Raw genomic sequence first — 20,086 nt, forward strand, 5'->3', positions numbered from 1 at the left:
AAGAGTCAGCTGACTCGAGCTAGCACAGACCACCAGCCAATGCCTGTCGAGGTTTGACCAGAAAGAAGTGCTAATTGATAAGACTTTCAATTGTAAAACAGGCGTCTATGCTATGTTTTTCTCAATCAGGTCTTTGTAAAGAAATGATAAGACAATTGTGAAACCGAGGCGGTACACTGCTTGTCTTTATGTTGCACTGGGCGTGAAATTAAATACGTTTAAACGTCAAACGATTGGAAGATAAAACTAGATGTTATAACTAAAAGCTTTTAATTAGTTCACAATGTCGGCCTCTCCATCTATTTGCGGGTAATCTTTTAACTCAATTTAGCCCACTTCTAATGCAGCGATTTCGTTGTAGCATTTCAGAAACATTTGTTTCAAATGACAATGCAAAAATATCTCATTTTCAATCTAAATTAATTGTGCAAGTCAGTCGGGTGAGCTGTATTTACGGAATTATTCATTCAAGAATGCTGCTCACTGACTAGTAGGTGTAGATAATTGTCGATTAGACAAAACCAATATTTTAAGTTGTGAGTTGGTCGACTAAATTAGAATAAACTGAATTTATAAATAAGATATATAAATATATGAACAAAGTAAGAAACGTGGCTTTATATTTATTGAGTTAACTGCTGCCTTTTCTCTACAGCTATTATGACATTTGTTGATAAATAAAATATCTGTAATCAGGTCATCTGTTATGTATTGACTAATTATATATATACATATATATATATATATATATATATATATATATATATATATATATATATATATATATATATATATATATATATATATTGTGGTACAGTAATAATAAGTAGTGAATGAATGTAGCATGTGTACGATGAATGTAGACTTTTGAATGCACCATGCAAATATGTATTCTGTGGATGAGCGTCATAAAGGAGCTAGATAAGTCTGGTGGCAAACAGTGCAGTTGGCAGTCAACTGAACACGCCCTTTACGTCAGTGACTGGCCTTCGTTTACACTTGGCCTTTTATGTTTCTACTTAATGTCGTGTTCAGGTGTCAGGAGCTTTAAATGTTTAACTTAACGAGCCATCATTGTCAGCCCATGGACACCTCATCGTGTGGACGGCTTGAAGATTTGAGTGCCTTTATAACGGTATGAAATGGTGCAGACACAGCCAACATTTTGTCATCTGCTCTCACATTTATGTGTCTCTGTGACTGGTGAGATTGGCTTCTATATGAATGGGTGTTACAGATGTGGATGATTGACAAGGTAAACTTCTATTTGTTAAAGATGTGCCTGAATAACTAGGTAATGTGCTAGTTGAATCAATGCTTGAGTTGACTTGTGTACAATAGCTGACTGTGTAGAGCTTTTAAAATACTAAGTTCTTGGAAATAAATGGCCCGCAAGTTTCCCCATCGTTCACCTTGTTTCTATCGTTATGACTAGCTGGGGCTGCAAGTGTCAAGTCCTTGTTACAACTGAAACTTGTTCCCAGGTCAACTTGTTTCTATCGTTATGACTAGCTGGGGCTGTAAGTGTCAAGTCCTTGTTACAACTGAAACTTGTTCCCAAGTCAACTTGTTTCTATCGTTATGACTAGCTGGGGCTGTAAATGTCAAGTCCTTGTTACAACTGAAACGTGTTCCCAGGTCAACTTGTTTCTATCGTTGTGACTAGCTGGGGTTGTAAGTGTCAAGTCCTTGTTACAACTGAAACTTGTTCCCAGGTCAACTTGTTTCTATCGTTATGACTAGCTGGGGCTGTAAGTGTCAAGTCCTTGTTACAACTGAAACTTGTTTCCAGGTCAACTGAATTGTACTGTTAAGGAAGAGTGGTGCTAACTACACCACCCTGTAATTTCTTCATAAAAAACATAACGGAACCTTAGCTTTTACATTCACTTGGTCACATAAATAAGCCATCAGTACATTTGCTTTATATCCAAACATAAAGAAGAAAATAGAGTGCACTAGTCCAGCCAAACATAAAGAAGGAAATAGAGTGCACTAGTCCAGCCAAACATAAAGAAGGAAATAGAGCGCACTAGGCTAGCCAAACATAAAGAAGAAAATAGAGCGCACTAGGCTAGCCAAACATAAAGAAGAAAATAAAGTGCACTAGTCTAGTCAAACATACAAAAGGAAATAGAGTGCACTAAGCTAGCCAAACATAAAAGAAGAAAATAGAGTGCACGTGTTTAGTCTAGTATAAAGAAAATAGAGTGCACTAGTCTAGTGAAATATAAACAAAATAGAGTTAAAAAAAACGTGTCTAAAACTCACCTTGTTATAGGTAAAAAGCTAATGAGCAATACTGTACGTCAATTTATTTTAAACGAGTTCGCGGCCAATAAACCTTTTAAAATCTAATTATCCCTAGACAAACATTGGCTTTTTAAGTTAAAAATTCTGCACTTGAAGCAATACTGAGGTAGCTCTCTATACATCCAAAGGTAGGATTAGATAAAGGACAAGCAATACTGAGGTAGCTCTATCCAATTATCAAGCCATACTGAGGTAGCTCTATCCAATAGACAAGCACCACTGGGGTAGCTCTATCCAATGGACAAGCAATACTGAGGTAGCTCTATCCAATGGACAAGCAATACTGATGTATCTCTATCCAATGGACAAGCAATACTGAGGTAGCTCTATCCAATAGACAAGCACCACTGGGGTAGCTCTATCCAATGGACAAGCAATACTGATGTATCTCTATCCAATGGACAAGCAATACTGAGGTAGCTCTATCCAATAGACAAGCACCACTGGGGTAGCTCTATCCAATGGACAAGCACCACTGGGGTAGCTCTATCCAATGGATAAGCAATACTGAGATAGCTCTATCCAACAATAATCTTGATAGACGCTAAGGATTTCATTAAGGCTACCACAACCTTAATTGATGCTATGGGTTGCACCACAGCCCTGATGGGTTGCACTTCGGTTCCCAGCGGTAACCCTATAACGAGCCAATAAAAATGCCCCAGGCTGAGGTCGGGGTGTCGGGAGACAACTGCCAGATGTACAAAAACTGGCATTGAAAATGATTTTAGAACATGTCAGTACAACCATCAGTCTGTCCGTGCCTTACATAGCAAGCAACAAGTCTGCAAAAAGTCTGACATGTTTACCATGTCAGACTGACACGGAGCTTTTTGTACTGTCAAACGTTTACGGCAGTTACATAAACGTTATGGTCTCAGTTGCGATAGCGCCTTGTTCAACCCAGGCACAGACAATATCGTCTTTGCTTTATTTAAACCAACGGCCAAAACATGGTCTCAGTCTCACTAAAACTAAGAAAAAAAAATAAAACATTAAAAAACACCAATAGATGTGTTGTTGGCATGATGACACCAATAGATGTGTTGTTGGCATGATGACACTAATAAATGTGTTGTTGGCATGATGACACTAATAAATGTGTTGTTGGCATGATGACACCAATAGATGTGTTGTTGGCATGATGACACCAATAGATGTGTTGTTGGCATGATGACACCAATAGATGTGTTGTTGGCATGATGACACCAATAGATGTGTTGTTGGCATGATGACACCAAAAGATGTGTTGTTGGCATGATGACACCAATAGATGTGTAGCTGGCATGATGACACCAATAGATGTGTTGTTGGCATGATGACACCAATAGATGTGTTGTTGGCATGATGACACCAATAGATGTGTTGTTGGCATGATGACACCAATAGATGTGTTGTTGGCATGATGACACTAATAGATGTGTTGTTGGCATGCTGACACCAATAGATGTGTTGTTGGCCTAACCCACTAAAATGTCTGCCTTCTATAGAAGTTTTCTCCGTGAGTTGTGTACAAGACTCACCCTTGAGCACTCGACTAACCATGGGTGGTAGAGTGCCGGTGATTTACGAGGAGACTGTCAGGGAGATGGGACTCTCATTGAAACTCTACACCCCCTCCCCAGAGCTGTGTTTTGACAAGCATAAAAACATCATGTTTATTATTTCAGCTTTCCAGTTGACATCGACAGTTCGACAGAAGATCGTGTTTCTAACCAGGGTTTTCCCCAGCCTTCTATTCCAAATTTAGAAACTTATTTTTAGTATTAACTCAGTTTATCATTCTTATTCACGACAAACAAAAAAGAATTTTTTATAACTGAGTTTTTTCTTTGCATAATTAGCTAAATTGCCTTGCGAAATTCCAGCAGGAGATTTAAAGCAATATCCCTATATCTAATTACAAAATACAACATATTTTCTGAAAGACGGGGGGCTAATCAAGACAGAGTAGGGCAAATGCGGAAGGTATTGCTCTGAAGTTTTTTAAAAAAAAGTGGTGGAAATGTAAAAATAAGCCAATTTCTCACCTATTTCAAATGTTATCGTTGATGTTTTTAAATGTGACTAAAATGTATTTTTAACAGCAGTGAACTTTTTTGCAAGCTGTACATTTCTGTGGGATGGGTACAAACTTCCAAGTGTTGGCTGACAAGCTCAGCTACTGGTCTGGGTTCCACGTGTATATCGTGAGTTGCAACAAACATGACTGAGCCAGTTCTCTGACAAGACAGTCGGGCAGATAGCCGCGTCATACGGTGCAAGTACACGGGGGTAGCGCAAAATGTTGGGTGTCAGGTTTATTTGTGGATCACAACACAACTACTCGATAAATCTATCACTCGACTGATGACGGGAAATAGGGCATATGCCACGATTGACTAGAAACTAGAATTCCTAGAATTTCATTTCGCTAGAAGTAATCGACATTTCTTTCAAGTAAACAAGTCACCTTGAGAAAGCATTAGCCACCCCCACAATAAGGCAAACAAAGTCCGCGGTAAGCTGTGCACTAATTGGTATCGCTTTTCCCGATTGGGCTGCCATCTGCAGACTAGCTTAGGGGTATTATTTACACCCTAAATTATATTTTGATTTTCTCAACTAGCAACAAAAGATTGTGTTCCTTCCGTCCCACGGTAATTAGTCATGTGGTTGTAAGGTTTTGCCCAGAACTCGGTAACTAGAGATGTACGTCGTGGCTGCTCCACTATAGGATCATTAGTGGAGACCGTATGGGGAGTAGACAAGGTGGAGTAGACTTTGTGGAGTAAACTTTGTGGGGCTCTATGATGGAATAGTCTGGTGCAGCACTAAGGTGGAGTAGACCGGTGGAGCACTAAGGTGGAGTAGACTTTGTGGGGCACTACGGTGGAGTAGACCGGTGGAGCATTAAGGTGGTGTAGACTGGTGGAGCAATAGGGAATAGGTTAGTACACTTTGTGGAGTACTAAGGTATAGGTTAGTACACTTTGTGTAGCACTAAAGTATAGGTTAGTACACTTTGTGGAGCACTAAGGTATAGGTTAGTACACTTTGTGTAGCACTAAAGTATAGGTTAGTACACTTTGTGGAGCACTAAAGTATAGGTTAGTACACTTTGTGGAGCACTATGGTATAGGGGAGTAGACTTTGTGGAGTACTAAGGTATAGGTTAGTACACTTTGTGTAGCACTAAAGTATAGGTTAGTACACTTTGTGGAGCACTAAGGTATAGGTTAGTACACTTTGTGTAGCACTAAAGTATAGGTTAGTACACTTTGTGGAGCACTAAGGTATAGGTTAGTACACTTTGTTGAGCACTAAGGTATAGGTTAGTACACTTTGTTGAGCACTAAGGTATAGGTTAGCACACTTTGTTGAGCACTAAAAGATAGGTTAGTACACTTTGTTGAGCATTAAAGTATAAGTTAGTACACTTTGTGGAGCACTAAAGTATAGGTTAGTACACTTTGTGGAGCACTAAAGTATAGGTTAGTACACTTTGTGGAGCACTAAAGTATAGGTTAGTACACTTTGTGGAGCACTATGGTATAGGAGAGTACACTTTGTGGAGCACTAAAGTATAGGTTAGTACACTTTGTGGAGCACTATGGTATAGGGGAGTACACTTTGTGGAGCACTAAAGTATAGGGGAGTAGACTTTGTGGAGCACTAAAGTATAGGGGAGTACACTTTGTGGAGCACTAAAGTATAGGTTAGTACACTTTGTGGAGCACTAAGGTATAGGGGAGTACACTTTGTGGAGCACTAAGGTTTTCCCAAATGACAGAACAGAGACAACCAGTCACGCCGTGTTAGTGGTCAAGTGGTCAGCTGTTACAAGAAAGCAGCAACGCTGGCTAGGTTGAACTCTGTTACCCACGTTACCCAGCATTTGTTTGTGAAGCAACGCACCATAAAATGTTGGGAACTTTTTGTCCTGGCGTGCTAATGTTGCGCTCGTTCTATCCGCTAACTCCGGCTCTTCAGTTTTACCTAGTTTTTTTTTTTTTTACATGTCGCTACAAAAACGAAAAGTAAGGCAAAATTGAAAGGAAATAGACTCCGGGTGATTAATTTTAATTATGAACCATAATTTTTTTTGTCCAACTTTAAATACCGGTTTTTGGACTGAGCTGACATAGCAGACATTTTTGCCCGTCCAAAGAAACGACAGAAGCCACGAAGAAATATCCTTCAGGCAAAAAACAAAAACACGCGACAGTTTTAGAAACGAATTATCTGGAGTTATTTACGCAATAAAAAAATAAAAACAATACAGGTCGCTAAGGTGAAACACATCTGTTCTACACTCTTTTCAGCAAACTTCCTTTAAGCTTACCAGTTTAGAGACAGATTTATTTAGAAAGTATTTCAAAATAAACCAATTTAATAGTGGATAGGTTTTGTACAATTCAAATTAAACATTTTACGCATATAATTATAATATTGGCTAAATAATACACTTTAAAAAAACTACACCTATTACGAAAATAAAATCTGATTTGATCGAGTCATTTGCATCTACTAATTTCCTGGGTTTTTTTTAAATAAAAATTAACAACCTCAAACTATTTGTTTTAATGGCGGCCGTTACTAGAGTCGTTACACAATTGCTGTTGTTGTTGGCATTGGAGGAGAGAACCGATCTTTGTGTGAGAGCATATCTAAACAAACAAGCATTCCTCGGGGTTTTTCGGAAGGTTTTTGTCTTATGAATATTACTGTAGAGAAAATGGGCTGCCTACAAAAATCCCCAGATATGTGAATCATGTGGCCCCCTACAGTGCTAACTCAAACTAAAAACATGTTAACAACTTTTGGCTGATAATTGCCTCAAGTTAATCAATCCATATACTAGAAAATATTTGGGACAGCTAGTTTGAAACCACTACATTGTAACAATTTTTTTAATTATAAGTAAAAAAAGCCTATACTGCTGTTTAAGTTTGTGTACAATATATACCGATTTGGCACTGGTAATTATTACTGACCAACGGAATTCAATATACATTGGTCTATCAGACCTGACATTTATTTTACAGATGATAACTAGGGTTGACCATTAATGACGTCACGCACCCAGGTGGCAAGGAGGGGCGGGAGGTCTTTGTGACGATAAGTTACAAGAAGCGGTAGGGTTAACAAGGACATCAAGGACATGCGACGTCAAGTAAACGGGCGTTTTGTACTTCTTGGGGGGGGGGGGGATAACGAAAACTTGATTTTTTTAAAACTGTTATACAGTGATGTGTGGAGATATGATGTATTTAAGAACTACCCCCAGAAGTGCAGACCATTTATAAGAACATGATTTGAACAACAGCTATGATTGTCACATTGTATTGTATCTTACATTAGACTGAGAAAGCTATTTTCAATATTGGTGTACCCAAGAAACGCGTTCAGCTATAAATGCTGCATACCACAATAAACATCAAGCGACATAATCAAAAGCAGAGTGCGCCATCAGCGTCGAGAGGGAATTGTTGTTGGGCTACCTGGCAGCCTCGACAACAAATATTGTTTTATTAGGGTCACCGACTTCTTTCACTTTCCAGACTAGTTTTTCACCTTGCTTTTCTCGATTACGTTAGTGCTAAAGCTTTACCCCCACCCCCACCCCCCAATCCTCTCCCACACACACACACCTGTAGACCGGCTTCCTAAACATAGAAGAGGCTACAAGTTGCCATACGAGTTGGCACTTCTTTATATGGTGTGATGGTGTTAGACCATAAACTCAATGTTTGTGTGGGACAACGCGAAATACAGTGTCTCACACTACAGTTTACATTCTCTTGCACTGAATACGACAGCACATATGACCATATAACAATAAAACAAGTACAGAAAGAGCGTGTGAGTGTTCTAAATTGGCTGGGGAGGGGTGTAGGGAGGAGGAGGGGGGAGGGCTATAAAACGTGAAAACATGAACCGCGTGACGCCCTGGGATGATAAAAACAGGTCGCGACGTTTTTACCCCCCTGTACTTCTGAGTCGGGTTTTCCCCGTCATATTGAGTGCTGTCCAATCATAACACAGACAGGCGTGAAAAAAACAAAATCGGTGATCCCGTAATACTGTCAAATAATTCGGTAAGAGCAAGGCGATTCCGGCTCCCTAATAGCCAATTCGAAAGTGCTCAGTAGAAACAGAATACACCTTTGAAAAGATTTTTTTAACAAAAAAAAACCTACAGATAAAGCTACTGGCAACAGTTCTTTCTTATTTCAGGCTGGGTCGGTAAACAAATTTACTGACAGGTTACCTAAAAACTTTCCTTCTTCGCTGCATACTCCTGGCAAATAATCCATTAAATAATCCTTGAGTTTTTACTTTTTCCAAGTAGAAAGTTGTGTTTCTTATACCGCTGAAATGTGTTTTTTCCATCTTTGTCTATAAATCTTTTTTTAACCCCTCGGCTCCCACAGCTTCCCCCCCCCCCCCCCCCACACACACACACACCATCCAAAACAACATTTTGTTTCCATGAAACAACTTTTTGTTGTAGGAAACTCCAGGGTCAACAAATACAACAATACTTGATCAACTTCCACACACACAAAAACATTCCTAAAGATTGTTTAAGCAAATCATGGTTATTCACACATGGCTATCCCATTTGGTGGCTGTATTCATCACCAATTATTTCATGGCTATAAGTGACTGTATTCATAACCAATTAAGTAATGGCTATTTGTGGCTATATTCATCACAAATTATGTAATGACTATGTGTTGCTATAGTCATTACAATGTAAAGGCTATACGCTACTGTATGTATCACCTATTAAATGGATAATCAAGTTTATATGTTCACAAAGAGAAGTTGTTTGTTGTTGTTTTTTTGTACACAAAATTTTCACATTATATTTCCCTATGTATGACAGAAACATTTTAAAATATATACTAAGATAACAGTGAAAGATGTAAAGTGCAATTCAAAGTTAATGAGTGACAATATGTTACAAGGGGCAGTAAACTGTAAGTCATTTACGTATTGCCTTAAGAAAGGCACAACATTTGAAAGAGAATTGCCATTTGAATGACAGAAATAAAACTGCAAATCAACATTGTATCTTACATTAGACCAAGAAAGTATACCTAAACACAACTTTTTAACAATTGTTTATTCTGTTCCTCCAGCTTGTGGCCTGTGTTAATCACACAAGATGTGAAAGGCACTAGCTGGACCAGATTATACAGAGCCAGTGGTACTGTTGTAGGGCACAAGCTGGACCAGAGCCAGTGGTACTGTTGTAGGGCACAAGCTGGACCAGAGCCAGTGGTACTGTTGTAGGGCACAAGCTGGACCAGAGCCAGTGGTACTGTTGTAGGGCACTAGCTGGACCAGAGCCAGTGGTACTGTTGTAGGGCACAAGCTGGACCAGAGCCAGTGGTACTGTTGTAGGGCACAAGCTGGACCAGAGCCAGTGGTACTGTTGTAGGGCACAAGCTGGACCAGATTATACAGAGCCAGTGGTACTGTTGTAGGGCACAAGCTGGACCAGAGCCAGTGGTACTGTTGTAGGGCACAAGCTGGACCAGAGCAAGTGGTACTATTGTAAGGCACAAGCTGGACCAGATTATACAGAGCCAGTGGTACTGTTGTAGGGCACAAGCTGGACCAGAGCCAGTGGTACTGTTGTAGGGCACAAGCTGGACCAGAGCCAGTGGTACTGTTGTAGGGCACAAGCTGGACCAGAGCCAGTGGTACTGTTGTAGGGCACAAGCTGGACCAGAGCCAGTGGTACTGTTGTAGGGCACAAGCTGGACCAGATTATACAGAGCCAGTGGTACTGTTGTAGGGCACAAGCTGGACCAGAGCCAGTGGTACTGTTGTAGGGCACTAGCTGGACCAGAGCCAGTGGTACTGTTGTAGGGCACAAGCTGGACCAGATTATACAGAGCCAGTGGTACTGTTGTAGGGCACTAGCTGGACCAGAGCCAGTGGTACTGTTGTAGGGCACAAGCTGGACCAGATTATACAGAGCCAGTGGTACTGTTGTAGGGCACAAGCTGGACCAGAGCCAGTGGTACTGTTGTAGGGCACAAGATGGACCAGAGCCAGTGGTACTGTTGTAGGACACAAGCTGGACCAGATTATACAGAGCCAGTGGTACTGTTGTAGGGCACAAGCTGGACCAGAGCCAGTGGTACTGTTGTAGGGCACAAGCTGGACCAGATTATACAGAGCCAGTGGTACTGTTGTAGGGCACAAGCTGGACCAGATTATACAGAGCCAGTGGTACTGTTGTAGGGCACAAGCTGGACCAGAGCCAGTGGTACTGTTGTAGGGCACTAGCTGGACCAGAGCCAGTGGTACTGTTGTAGGGCACAAGCTGGACCAGAGCCAGTGGTACTGTTGTAAGGCACAAGCTGGACCAGATTATACAGAGCCAGTGGTACTGTTGTAGGGCACTAGCTGGACCAGAGCCAGTGGTACTGTTGTAGGGCACTAGCTGGACCAGAGCCAGTGGTACTGTTGTAGGGCACAAGCTGGACCAGAGCCAGTGGTACTGTTGTAGGGCACAAGCTGGACCAGAGCCAGTGGTACTGTTGTAGGGCACAAGCTGGACCAGAGCCAGTGGTACTGTTGTAGGGCACAAGCTGGACCAGAGCCAGTGGTACTGTTGTAGGGCACAAGCTGGACCAGAGCCAGTGGTACTGTTGTAGGGCACTAGCTGGACCAGAGCCAGTGGTACTGTTGTAGGGCACAAGCTGGACCAGATTATACAGAGCCAGTGGTACTGTTGTAGGGCACTAGCTGGACCAGAGCCAGTGGTACTGTTGTAGGGCACAAGCTGGACCAGATTATACAGAGCCAGTGGTACTGTTGTAGGGCACTAGCTGGACCAGAGCCAGTGGTACTGTTGTAAGGTACAAGCTGGACCAGAGCCAGTGGTACTGTTGTAGGGCACAAGCTGGACCAGATTATACAGAGCCAGTGGTACTGTTGTAGGGCACAAGCTGGACCAGAGCCAGTGGTACTGTTGTAGGGCACAAGATGGACCAGAGCCAGTGGTACTGTTGTAGGACACAAGCTGGACCAGATTATACAGAGCCAGTGGTACTGTTGTAGGGCACAAGCTGGACCAGATTATACAGAGCCAGTGGTACTGTTGTAGGGCACTAGCTGGACCAGAGCCAGTGGTACTGTTGTAGGGCACAAGCTGGACCAGATTATACAGAGCCAGTGGTACTGTTGTAGGGCACAAGCTGGACCAGAGCCAGTGGTACTGTTGTAGGGCACAAGATGGACCAGAGCCAGTGGTACTGTTGTAGGACACAAGCTGGACCAGATTATACAGAGCCAGTGGTACTGTTGTAGGGCACAAGCTGGACCAGAGCCAGTGGTACTGTTGTAGGGCACAAGCTGGACCAGATTATACAGAGCCAGTGGTACTGTTGTAGGGCACAAGCTGGACCAGATTATACAGAGCCAGTGGTACTGTTGTAGGGCACAAGCTGGACCAGAGCCAGTGGTACTGTTGTAGGGCACAAGCTGGACCAGAGCCAGTGGTACTGTTGTAGGGCACAAGCTGGACCAGAGCCAGTGGTACTGTTGTAGGGCACAAGCTGGACCAGAGCCAGTGGTACTGTTGTAGGGCACAAGCTGGACCAGAGCCAGTGGTACTGTTGTAGGGCACTAGCTGGACCAGAGCCAGTGGTACTGTTGTAGGGCACTAGCTGGGCCAGAGCCAGTGGTACTGTTGTAGGGCACAAGCTGGGCCAGAGCCAGTGGTACTGTTGTAGGGCACAAGCTGGACCTGAGCCAGTGGTACTGTTGCAGGGCACAAGCTGGACCAGAGCCAGTGGTACTGTTGTAGGGCACAAGCTGAACCAGGGCCAGTGGTACTGTTGTAGGGCACAAGCTGGACCAGAGCCAGTGGTACTGTTGTAGGGCACAAGCTGGACCAGGGCCAGTGGTACTGTTGTAGGGCACAAGCTGGACCAGATTATACAGAGCCAGTGGTACTGTTGTAGGGCACAAGCTGGACCAGAGCCAGTGGTACTGTTGTAGGGCACAAGCTGGACCAGAGCCAGTGGTACTGTTGTAGGGCACAAGCTGGACCAGAGCCAGTGGTACTGTTGTAGGGCACAAGCTGGACCAGAGCCAGTGGTACTGTTGTAGGGCACTAGCTGGACCAGAGCCAGTGGTACTGTTGTAGGGCACAAGCTGGACCAGGGCCAGTGGTACTGTTGTAGGGCACAAGCTGGACCAGATTATACAGAGCCAGTGGTACTGTTGTAGGGCACAAGCTGGACCAGAGCCAGTGGTACTGTTGTAGGGCACAAGCTGGACCAGAGCCAGTGGTACTGTTGTAGGGCACAAGCTGGACCAGATTATACAGAGCCAGTGGTACTGTTGTAGGGCACTAGCTGGACCAGAGCCAGTGGTACTGTTGTAAGGTACAAGCTGGACCAGAGCCAGTGGTACTGTTTTAGGGCACAAGCTGGACCAGAGCCAGTGGTACTGTTGTAGGACACAAGCTGGACCAGAGCCAGTGGTACTGTTGTAGGGCACAAGCTGGACCAGAGCCAGTGGTACAGGCATGAGGAGATACATCTCAATGAAACTACACCACATAGTTTATTCACCAGGTAACTCTGGACATAACCTTACATTAACCAATACCAGTCTGACTAATGCTACATGATATTAAAGTCAGCTCTTTACGTAGGTTACTACATAACAGTTGTAATTTCCCAATCAAAAATGTTTGGACATTTTATTAACACAATGTAAATTAGTAATAATATCATTAGTCAGGGGTAATATATGAATCAGTGGTAATAACAAAGTGGTAATATCTGAGTCAGTTGTAATATCTGAATCAGTGGTAATATTAACTAAGTGGTAATATCTGAATCAGAGGTAATATCTGAATCAGTGGTAATATCTGAGTCAGTTGTAATCAATGGTAATATCTGAATCAGTGGTAATATCAAAGTCAGTGGTAATATCAAAGTCAGTGGTAATAACTAAGTTAGTGGTAATATTTCTAAAATCTGAATCCCGTTTTCAGTGAAGAGCCTTTGTTATTAAATACAATAAACTACTTAATTTGGTAGCTTAATGAAGAAATGCAAACACCATTTCATACTCCTATAGATTGTAATAATGTAATCCCCAAATACAAAGTAGAGAAGAACTGAAAAAAAATGAGTAACTAAAGTAACTTGTTTACCAACACATAGTTCCCAATAAATATGTATGTTATTTGTCAATATTTTTCATACACCTATGAAAGATATTTAGTAATTTTAACTCAGCAGGTAAGCGCTAGCATTAGTTCTACCTAAGATGTATGTCAATAGCCATGTAACTACTGGAAAGATAAGCTCATACATAAAGGTGGTGGGGGTTGTGCTTAAGGAGGTGGATTCTGCAACAGCTATTAACTGGTAGTTCTAGCTAAGTATCTCACAAAACTAAGTACTTTAATAATATTACACTTTTAAACTGGTCACTTATATTTAAACAGGGGACTTAAACCTATTTTTAAAAATGTATTATTACTTTTTTATTATTCACCTCCCTTTTTGTATCATCAAACAGGTGCATTAACAACAACAGCTGCAGAGATCAGGACAGAGTTGGCAAACATATTACATTTTTTTTTTTAAATTATTATTTTTGCAGATTAAGATTCTTTAACTGTTCAAAAATCTATTTTATTGCAACACAAAAACTTGAATGAACTTTTGAAAGAGATAAGGCCTAGATAATTCATACCATGCCAGTTATTCTGTTATGGCTGCTGATACACACACAAAAATGCTTGTTAACAGGCAATGTCCTACCTTGAGGAGCTAGAGCTGGGGTTATTTAAGTCCTCTTGTTCTGTTGCTAAGATGACCAGAAACCTGGCCACACTGGCCATCTCATTCAGCCCAGGTCCAGACATTTTTGGGAAGGCCGGATACCGCTCACGATTAATCCATTGTTGAATAGAAGCTGCAGTTGCTATCCCATCAGGTGCTGAGCAATGTGAAGGGAGTAAAATATGTGCTATTAACATTTTCTGTTGGATTATTTTCCCTAGCAATATTCTTAACAGTATATTAAAAAAATGGTCCATTAAATATGTAAACATTAATTTCCATACTTACGGTCAAATTCATAGTGTCTGCTGTCTTTGAAAACTACCAATGTTGGGTGCTTTTTTAAATTAACATTCTGTATGGAGAAAAAATAGAAATCATTAATTATGTTTGTTCTAATCATAAGCTTTAGCCCATAGAAATGTAACAGTTGTGCATTTAAATTTTAATAATGTTTTAAAAATGAAAAAGTTAATAATTAATAACCTACTTTTTAAAATGTAATTAATTATTACATTTTCATTTAAATCTTAATTAAAGTTCAACAACTCACTTCTAAAATATGCTTCTTTCCATAAAAAAAGTAGGAGTGAATAGCATAAACATCTGCTGCATGTACATACTTTTTCTGAAAAATTTAAAATGTAAACCTTTTTAGTTGAAACAAACTCTATATACTTGCCAATATTTAAATCATCCAATAGAAAATTCTCTTAAATCTTTACTCTAGCTTTGGTGAATGAAATATGTAAGCTAAAAACTTTAGAAAATTAAAATATTTACGTAAAGATCCTCATGTTCGTCATCATCACCAATATAGAGGAAAAAGACTGAGCCGCTGTGTTGACTTAAAGCTTCATTAAACTTTCCAACACTGCTTAGTTTACGAACAGTTGGTCTGGTAAATAAAGGAATTTTTTTACAGAATATCATACATTTTTAAAATGAATTTCTATGTATATTTATAATGTTTTATTTATTAACTACAGCAATTGTTTCATTTACCCCTGAGCTCGTAAAACAAATTCTAAGATGTCCTCTTTAGTTCTGTCTCCTCTATGTGTGAACACTCTTTCTCCATGGATGCTGTCAAATTATGTAGCAATACATACATTAGAGAACAAAAAAGAAAACAATGTTTATTTACTCTTATATTATCAAGGGATAAAAGTTTAGGTTTTCAACTCATCTTTAATCACTGGGATTTTTATTTCAAATTTTGTTACTAGACATTAGTCCGATTTGGAACAAGTGTTTTAAAAAACTAGTATAAATAAATCTTATTAACTATTCTATCAGTTTAGTCACTAAACTACTGTATGATCTAGACATATGGCCTTAAAAGTACTAACTAAGAGGAATGATACTCACAACATAATAGTTGGGAAACCTTTTACTGAAAATTCAGATGCTATTTGAGAATATCTAGTGCAGTCCAGTTTTCCAACTTTAACTTCACTGTTTGTCTGTGTAAGCTCTTTAGCAACTTCCCTGTAAACTGGTTCCAGCTTTTTACAGTGGCCACACCAAGGTGCATAAAACTATGGAAAAAGTTATCAAGAATTAGCCTAGGACAAACACTGAGAATACTGCGATCCTTTTCTTTTTCTTTTTGTATTTCTTATTTATTGAAATAATAAGAAAGCCTCAATAATCAAACATTATATCAAGATGGCTAACAGTGTAAATATGGTATCTCAGATCATTACCTCAACAAGCCACATGCCATGTTTACGGTACTCTAAAAATCTGAAAATATTTTAAAAATGCAAATAATTCAAATACTTCACTAGTTGAAGTATATATAGGGGGGCTAATGTATATAAATTATATTTCATTCTGGGGTGGTAGATGTGTTTTGGGGGACACTACCGCCCCCTGAAGAGATGCCTTCTCTGATAACATCTTTGGTTCAGAATGTTTATGTGCATGCCTTTAATATATATTTGTGTTACCATAAATTATACATATAGCACCTATTTTCAACCAAATATTATTATATTGAAATATATGTATTAGTATTTAAAAGTAATAATTTAGCAAGCTGTGTAATCTGCATTGTTTTAGCCTATCCTTCATGTTTTGTTTACAATGCAACCTACATAAAAAAAATCAATAGAAGCAAATCTCTTTTTAATATTGATAATTTCTTGAAAAACACAAATACGGTTATAGTTAGTGACATGCAAGGTTTCAGATTAGCTTCAGGTTTATAGATTCTTTAAGGATTGTGTTTGCTGTTGAGTGTAGGTATAGTGTTAATTATGCTATGTTTGTGTTATTATGGAGTTTGAGTTCACATTACATAAAGAATGAGATTTAAGGTGTTATTTTGTTATGATAAATATGTTAATCTAAGTACAACATATTTAAAGGGAAAAGTAATGAATACCTTTCATCCAGCTCAAATTGAGACTTGCAGACAGCAATATCTAAAATTCAGAAAATGTATACATACTATATATATATATATATATATATATATATATATATATATATATATATATATATATATACATTATATAGGGCCTATATAATAAATTAAATCTTAACAGTCTTATGCACAGTGACAATCTAGTGAATCTAGTCTAGATCTAGATTAATCTAGATTCTAGAACCTAGGTAGAATCTAGACTATTCTAGACTTCGTGGTGAACAATTTCCATTCCTCTTCAACCCACTTCTAGATCTACATCGATCTGATTCTTCTCATACAAGCCTAGATTAGAATTAGATTTGATTAATCTAAAAAATCTAGATCTAAATGGAATTTTTATTCTTCTCTTAGCATCACTTCCTCAACCGTGCAGTCAGTCATTCATCCCATTCTGTCACTGTTCAGTCATCACTGATCAATGAGACAATGACAAAATGAAAATTTTGTTTGACATCAGTTCAGAGTTCAGAATCAGATCATCAGAGTTCTGATGTCACTGAATTCACTGATGTGACTGATGAGTTCATCAGTCCATACAGTTTTCATTCCAACAAGTTATTTATATTGAGAATGATGATCTGCAACTGAAATGAATGGGGTACTAGAATCTTATACATCTGTTTTAAGTGATAAGCATTGCAGACAATTATTGTCTAGACTCTATATATAAGATAATTATTTTTAATTACAAAAAATCAAGATGAGAAAAACTGTTGTGTAGGCAGCCATATTTAAACATCGCTGTCAAGCAGAAGATAATTCGGTGTAAAACGATTGGGTAAGCCTACCGGGTTTTGTTTTATTTCTTACCCTAACACTAAGAGAGTTTCGAGTGAAAGTGAATCGAGATCTAGACCGGCCTAACTATGTCTATAAGTATAAGCCCCTAGATCTAGATTCTAGAACTAAACCTGTGGTTAGCTTAACTCAGGCCTAGCACAGAAGTTTTAGTTTGTTGTTTTTTTTTAATCTAGATTTAGATCTAGAGTCTTAAACTATGTTAACGAAGCTTTATCAGTAACCCAAATGACAGGACCCGTTAGGAGCCCTCCTTAAGAGTAAGACTTAGTACTACTTACCATACTTGAAGAGAGCTTCAGAGTTTCATTCATGCATTTCTTCTGCTACCCCCCCCCCCCCCAAAAAAAGTACGTTTACCCCCTTCTCCAAACAAAATATTTACTTTAACCAGTGTCCACTGCCCCTTCTACATTCTCCTTCCCCCCCTCCCCCGTTGTCACTATTGTTTGACGGGTGTTATATTAACTAGATCTAGAGCTGTTTTGAGAAAGCTCTATTGTCAGGAGCCAAATTGCAGCTGGCATGATTGCCTCGTTAGAGAGCTTTGACTTTGAGAATTCTAATGTTTTGTCTCCAAGTTTCTTGAGAAGTTTCTCTCTTCACTCTGCTTTTCTCTTAATGTTTGTTTAACATTTACTCCTTTTACAAACTTTTATTTAGTTGCTATCCTTATAAGGTGAACTATCGGGTCCAACCGACTGAAAATTACGGGAGTGTCTTAAACACAAAGGATCAACGCCTAAATGTTGCGAAATGCGGTCACTACTCGTCCTTTCAGAGTTTCTTCCAGGCATCTCTTCGGGGGGGGGGGGGGGGCGAAGCCCCCCCCCCCCCCCGAAAATTTCAAGTGCTCCCCCGAAGAAAAAAGTCTGGAAGAAACACTGTGTCCTTTATAGCTCCTTCTATGTCAACGAGGTGAGACAATCATCAAAGAACCAAGTCAAAAGCCGTTGCATCATATGATCATCGCCCACATGCAATAAGTTGCTATCCTTATAAGGTGAACAATGGGGCCCATGCGACTGGAGATGACGGGAGTGTATAAAGGATAACCAGAAAGGTGGTGTTACCACCATATGTCGCAAAGAAATCAAAGAAACCAAATGAAGTAGAACGATTACGTGCCTTGACTGGACTACATGTTTAATACCGACAAACTTTGAATTATATAAGCGGACCACTGGTGCTAAGATAGCCACTGGAGATCTCGCAGCGCTCAACTGCACATTTTCGTAGGAAGCCGTCACTTCAATATTTTTAAAAAAAATGTTAGGTCTATGATAGAAACCTTTGCGGGAGTGTACTCAAAAACTTCCAAAATTTTTATTGCGAAAGCATGAAGGGTGTAGTAATGCATAAAAGACAGACACACGATGTTCATAATACAGCTGTATTTGCACAGCTCACACAGAGGAAAACCCTCTGATTTATTAAGGGGCATTCATAAACAGTAGCGTAGCGAGGGGGGGGGGGGACATATGTCCCCGGGCGCCGACCTTAGGGGGCGCCAAAATGGGTTTGAAAAATAAATTGAAATGTTGAGAAATTGAAAGTTTGAGGGGGGGAAGGGTGCAAATCGAAAGTTTGAGCGGGGGGGGGGGGGGGGTGCAAATCGAAATCTTGAGGGGGGTGCAAATCGAAAAGTTGTCCCCGGGCGCTGGGAAGGGTCGCTACGCCTCTGTTCATAAATGACATCATGCTTTTTTTTTGACGACTCACAACTAGACCCTCATCCCTAAATGTCGTCTTTTATTAATATTAATTGATTATAAAAGTTCAATTAATTCATGTACTAATACGATTAAAAAATAGTCTTTTCCTTGTTTTATGAATAAGCTTCATCAAACTAATTAATAATATGCTATTAAAGTAATATTCGCTGACTAGTGTCTGATAAAATGCGAGAAGTTGAGAATATATAGCTAGGAAGTTCGCAAACGATTAATTAATTTACCTATTAGCTAATTGTAAGACTAAGAGAGGGGAGAGGGGTGGGCTGAGAAAGGAACTTAAAAGGGACAACAAAGCGCCATGTGCTTCTATCCATCAGTACCGAAGCTGGGATGGTCTCAACTATTTTTTCCAAACGCTCAAGGGAGCGAATTCAATTTATACACGTTTACTAACACTTTTTTTTTGTAAAAGAAAAATACGGCCTTTTGTCGGCCTTTTGTCTTGTCGGCCTTTTGTCTTGTCGGCCTTTTGGATGTCGGCCTTTTGTCTTGTCGGCCTTTTGTCATGTCGCCCTTTTGTCCGTGTCGGCCTTTTGCCCGTGTCGGCCTTTTGTCCACGTCGGCCTTTTGTCCGGATCCCGTTTGATTGTAAGAGAAAGAGGACTCGGGATTTTTTTTTTTTTAACGTTAAAAAAAAATTGATTATGGTCGGCTGTAAGCCCCTTGAACGGACTCCCCTCCCCCCCCCCCCCCCAGAGTTTCTTCCAGGCATCTCTTCGGGCGGGGGAGGCAAAAAAATTCTACTCACCCGCCCCCCCCCCCCCCCCCCCCCCCGAAATGAAATTTATATAACTTATGTAGAAAATATATACTTTTAACAGTGTCCCCCCCCCCCCCCCGCCGAAGAAAGTCTGCCCCCCCCCCCCCGTAGAAAAAAGTCTGGAAGAAACACTGCCCCCCCCCATTGCTGAGTTGGGGAAAGTGTGAAAGAAGTAAATGACTAAAACTACATGCTGTGTTATGTGGCAAATGTTGTTGTGACTACACAA

At 40.2% G+C, this 20,086-nt stretch overlaps 1 protein-coding gene across 1 annotated transcript in view; it reads right to left on the bottom strand.

The window, feature by feature from the left end:
- Positions 1-17,318, bottom strand: part of LOC131928653 (protein disulfide-isomerase TMX3) — a 61,787-nt gene extending 44,469 nt beyond the window's left edge. Inside the window, exons 1-9 of the mRNA XM_059284731.1 lie at positions 17,253-17,318; positions 16,519-16,558; positions 15,836-15,875; positions 15,498-15,667; positions 15,132-15,212; positions 14,910-15,024; positions 14,680-14,754; positions 14,415-14,481; positions 14,106-14,283 (exon numbers count right to left, since the gene is read on the bottom strand). Coding sequence (XP_059140714.1) covers positions 14,106-14,283; positions 14,415-14,481; positions 14,680-14,754; positions 14,910-15,024; positions 15,132-15,212; positions 15,498-15,667; positions 15,836-15,875; positions 16,519-16,558; positions 17,253-17,292 — 806 coding nt within the window. The 5' untranslated portion in view covers positions 17,293-17,318. The remainder of the gene's footprint in view (positions 1-14,105; positions 14,284-14,414; positions 14,482-14,679; positions 14,755-14,909; positions 15,025-15,131; positions 15,213-15,497; positions 15,668-15,835; positions 15,876-16,518; positions 16,559-17,252) is intronic.
- Between the last annotated feature and the right edge of the window lie 2,768 nt (positions 17,319-20,086).

Source organism: Physella acuta, unplaced genomic scaffold (genome assembly GCF_028476545.2).
Source record: "Physella acuta isolate Inbredline_101_S28 unplaced genomic scaffold, ASM2847654v3 ptg000091l, whole genome shotgun sequence".
Classification (NCBI taxonomy): Eukaryota; Metazoa; Mollusca; class Gastropoda; family Physidae; genus Physella; species Physella acuta.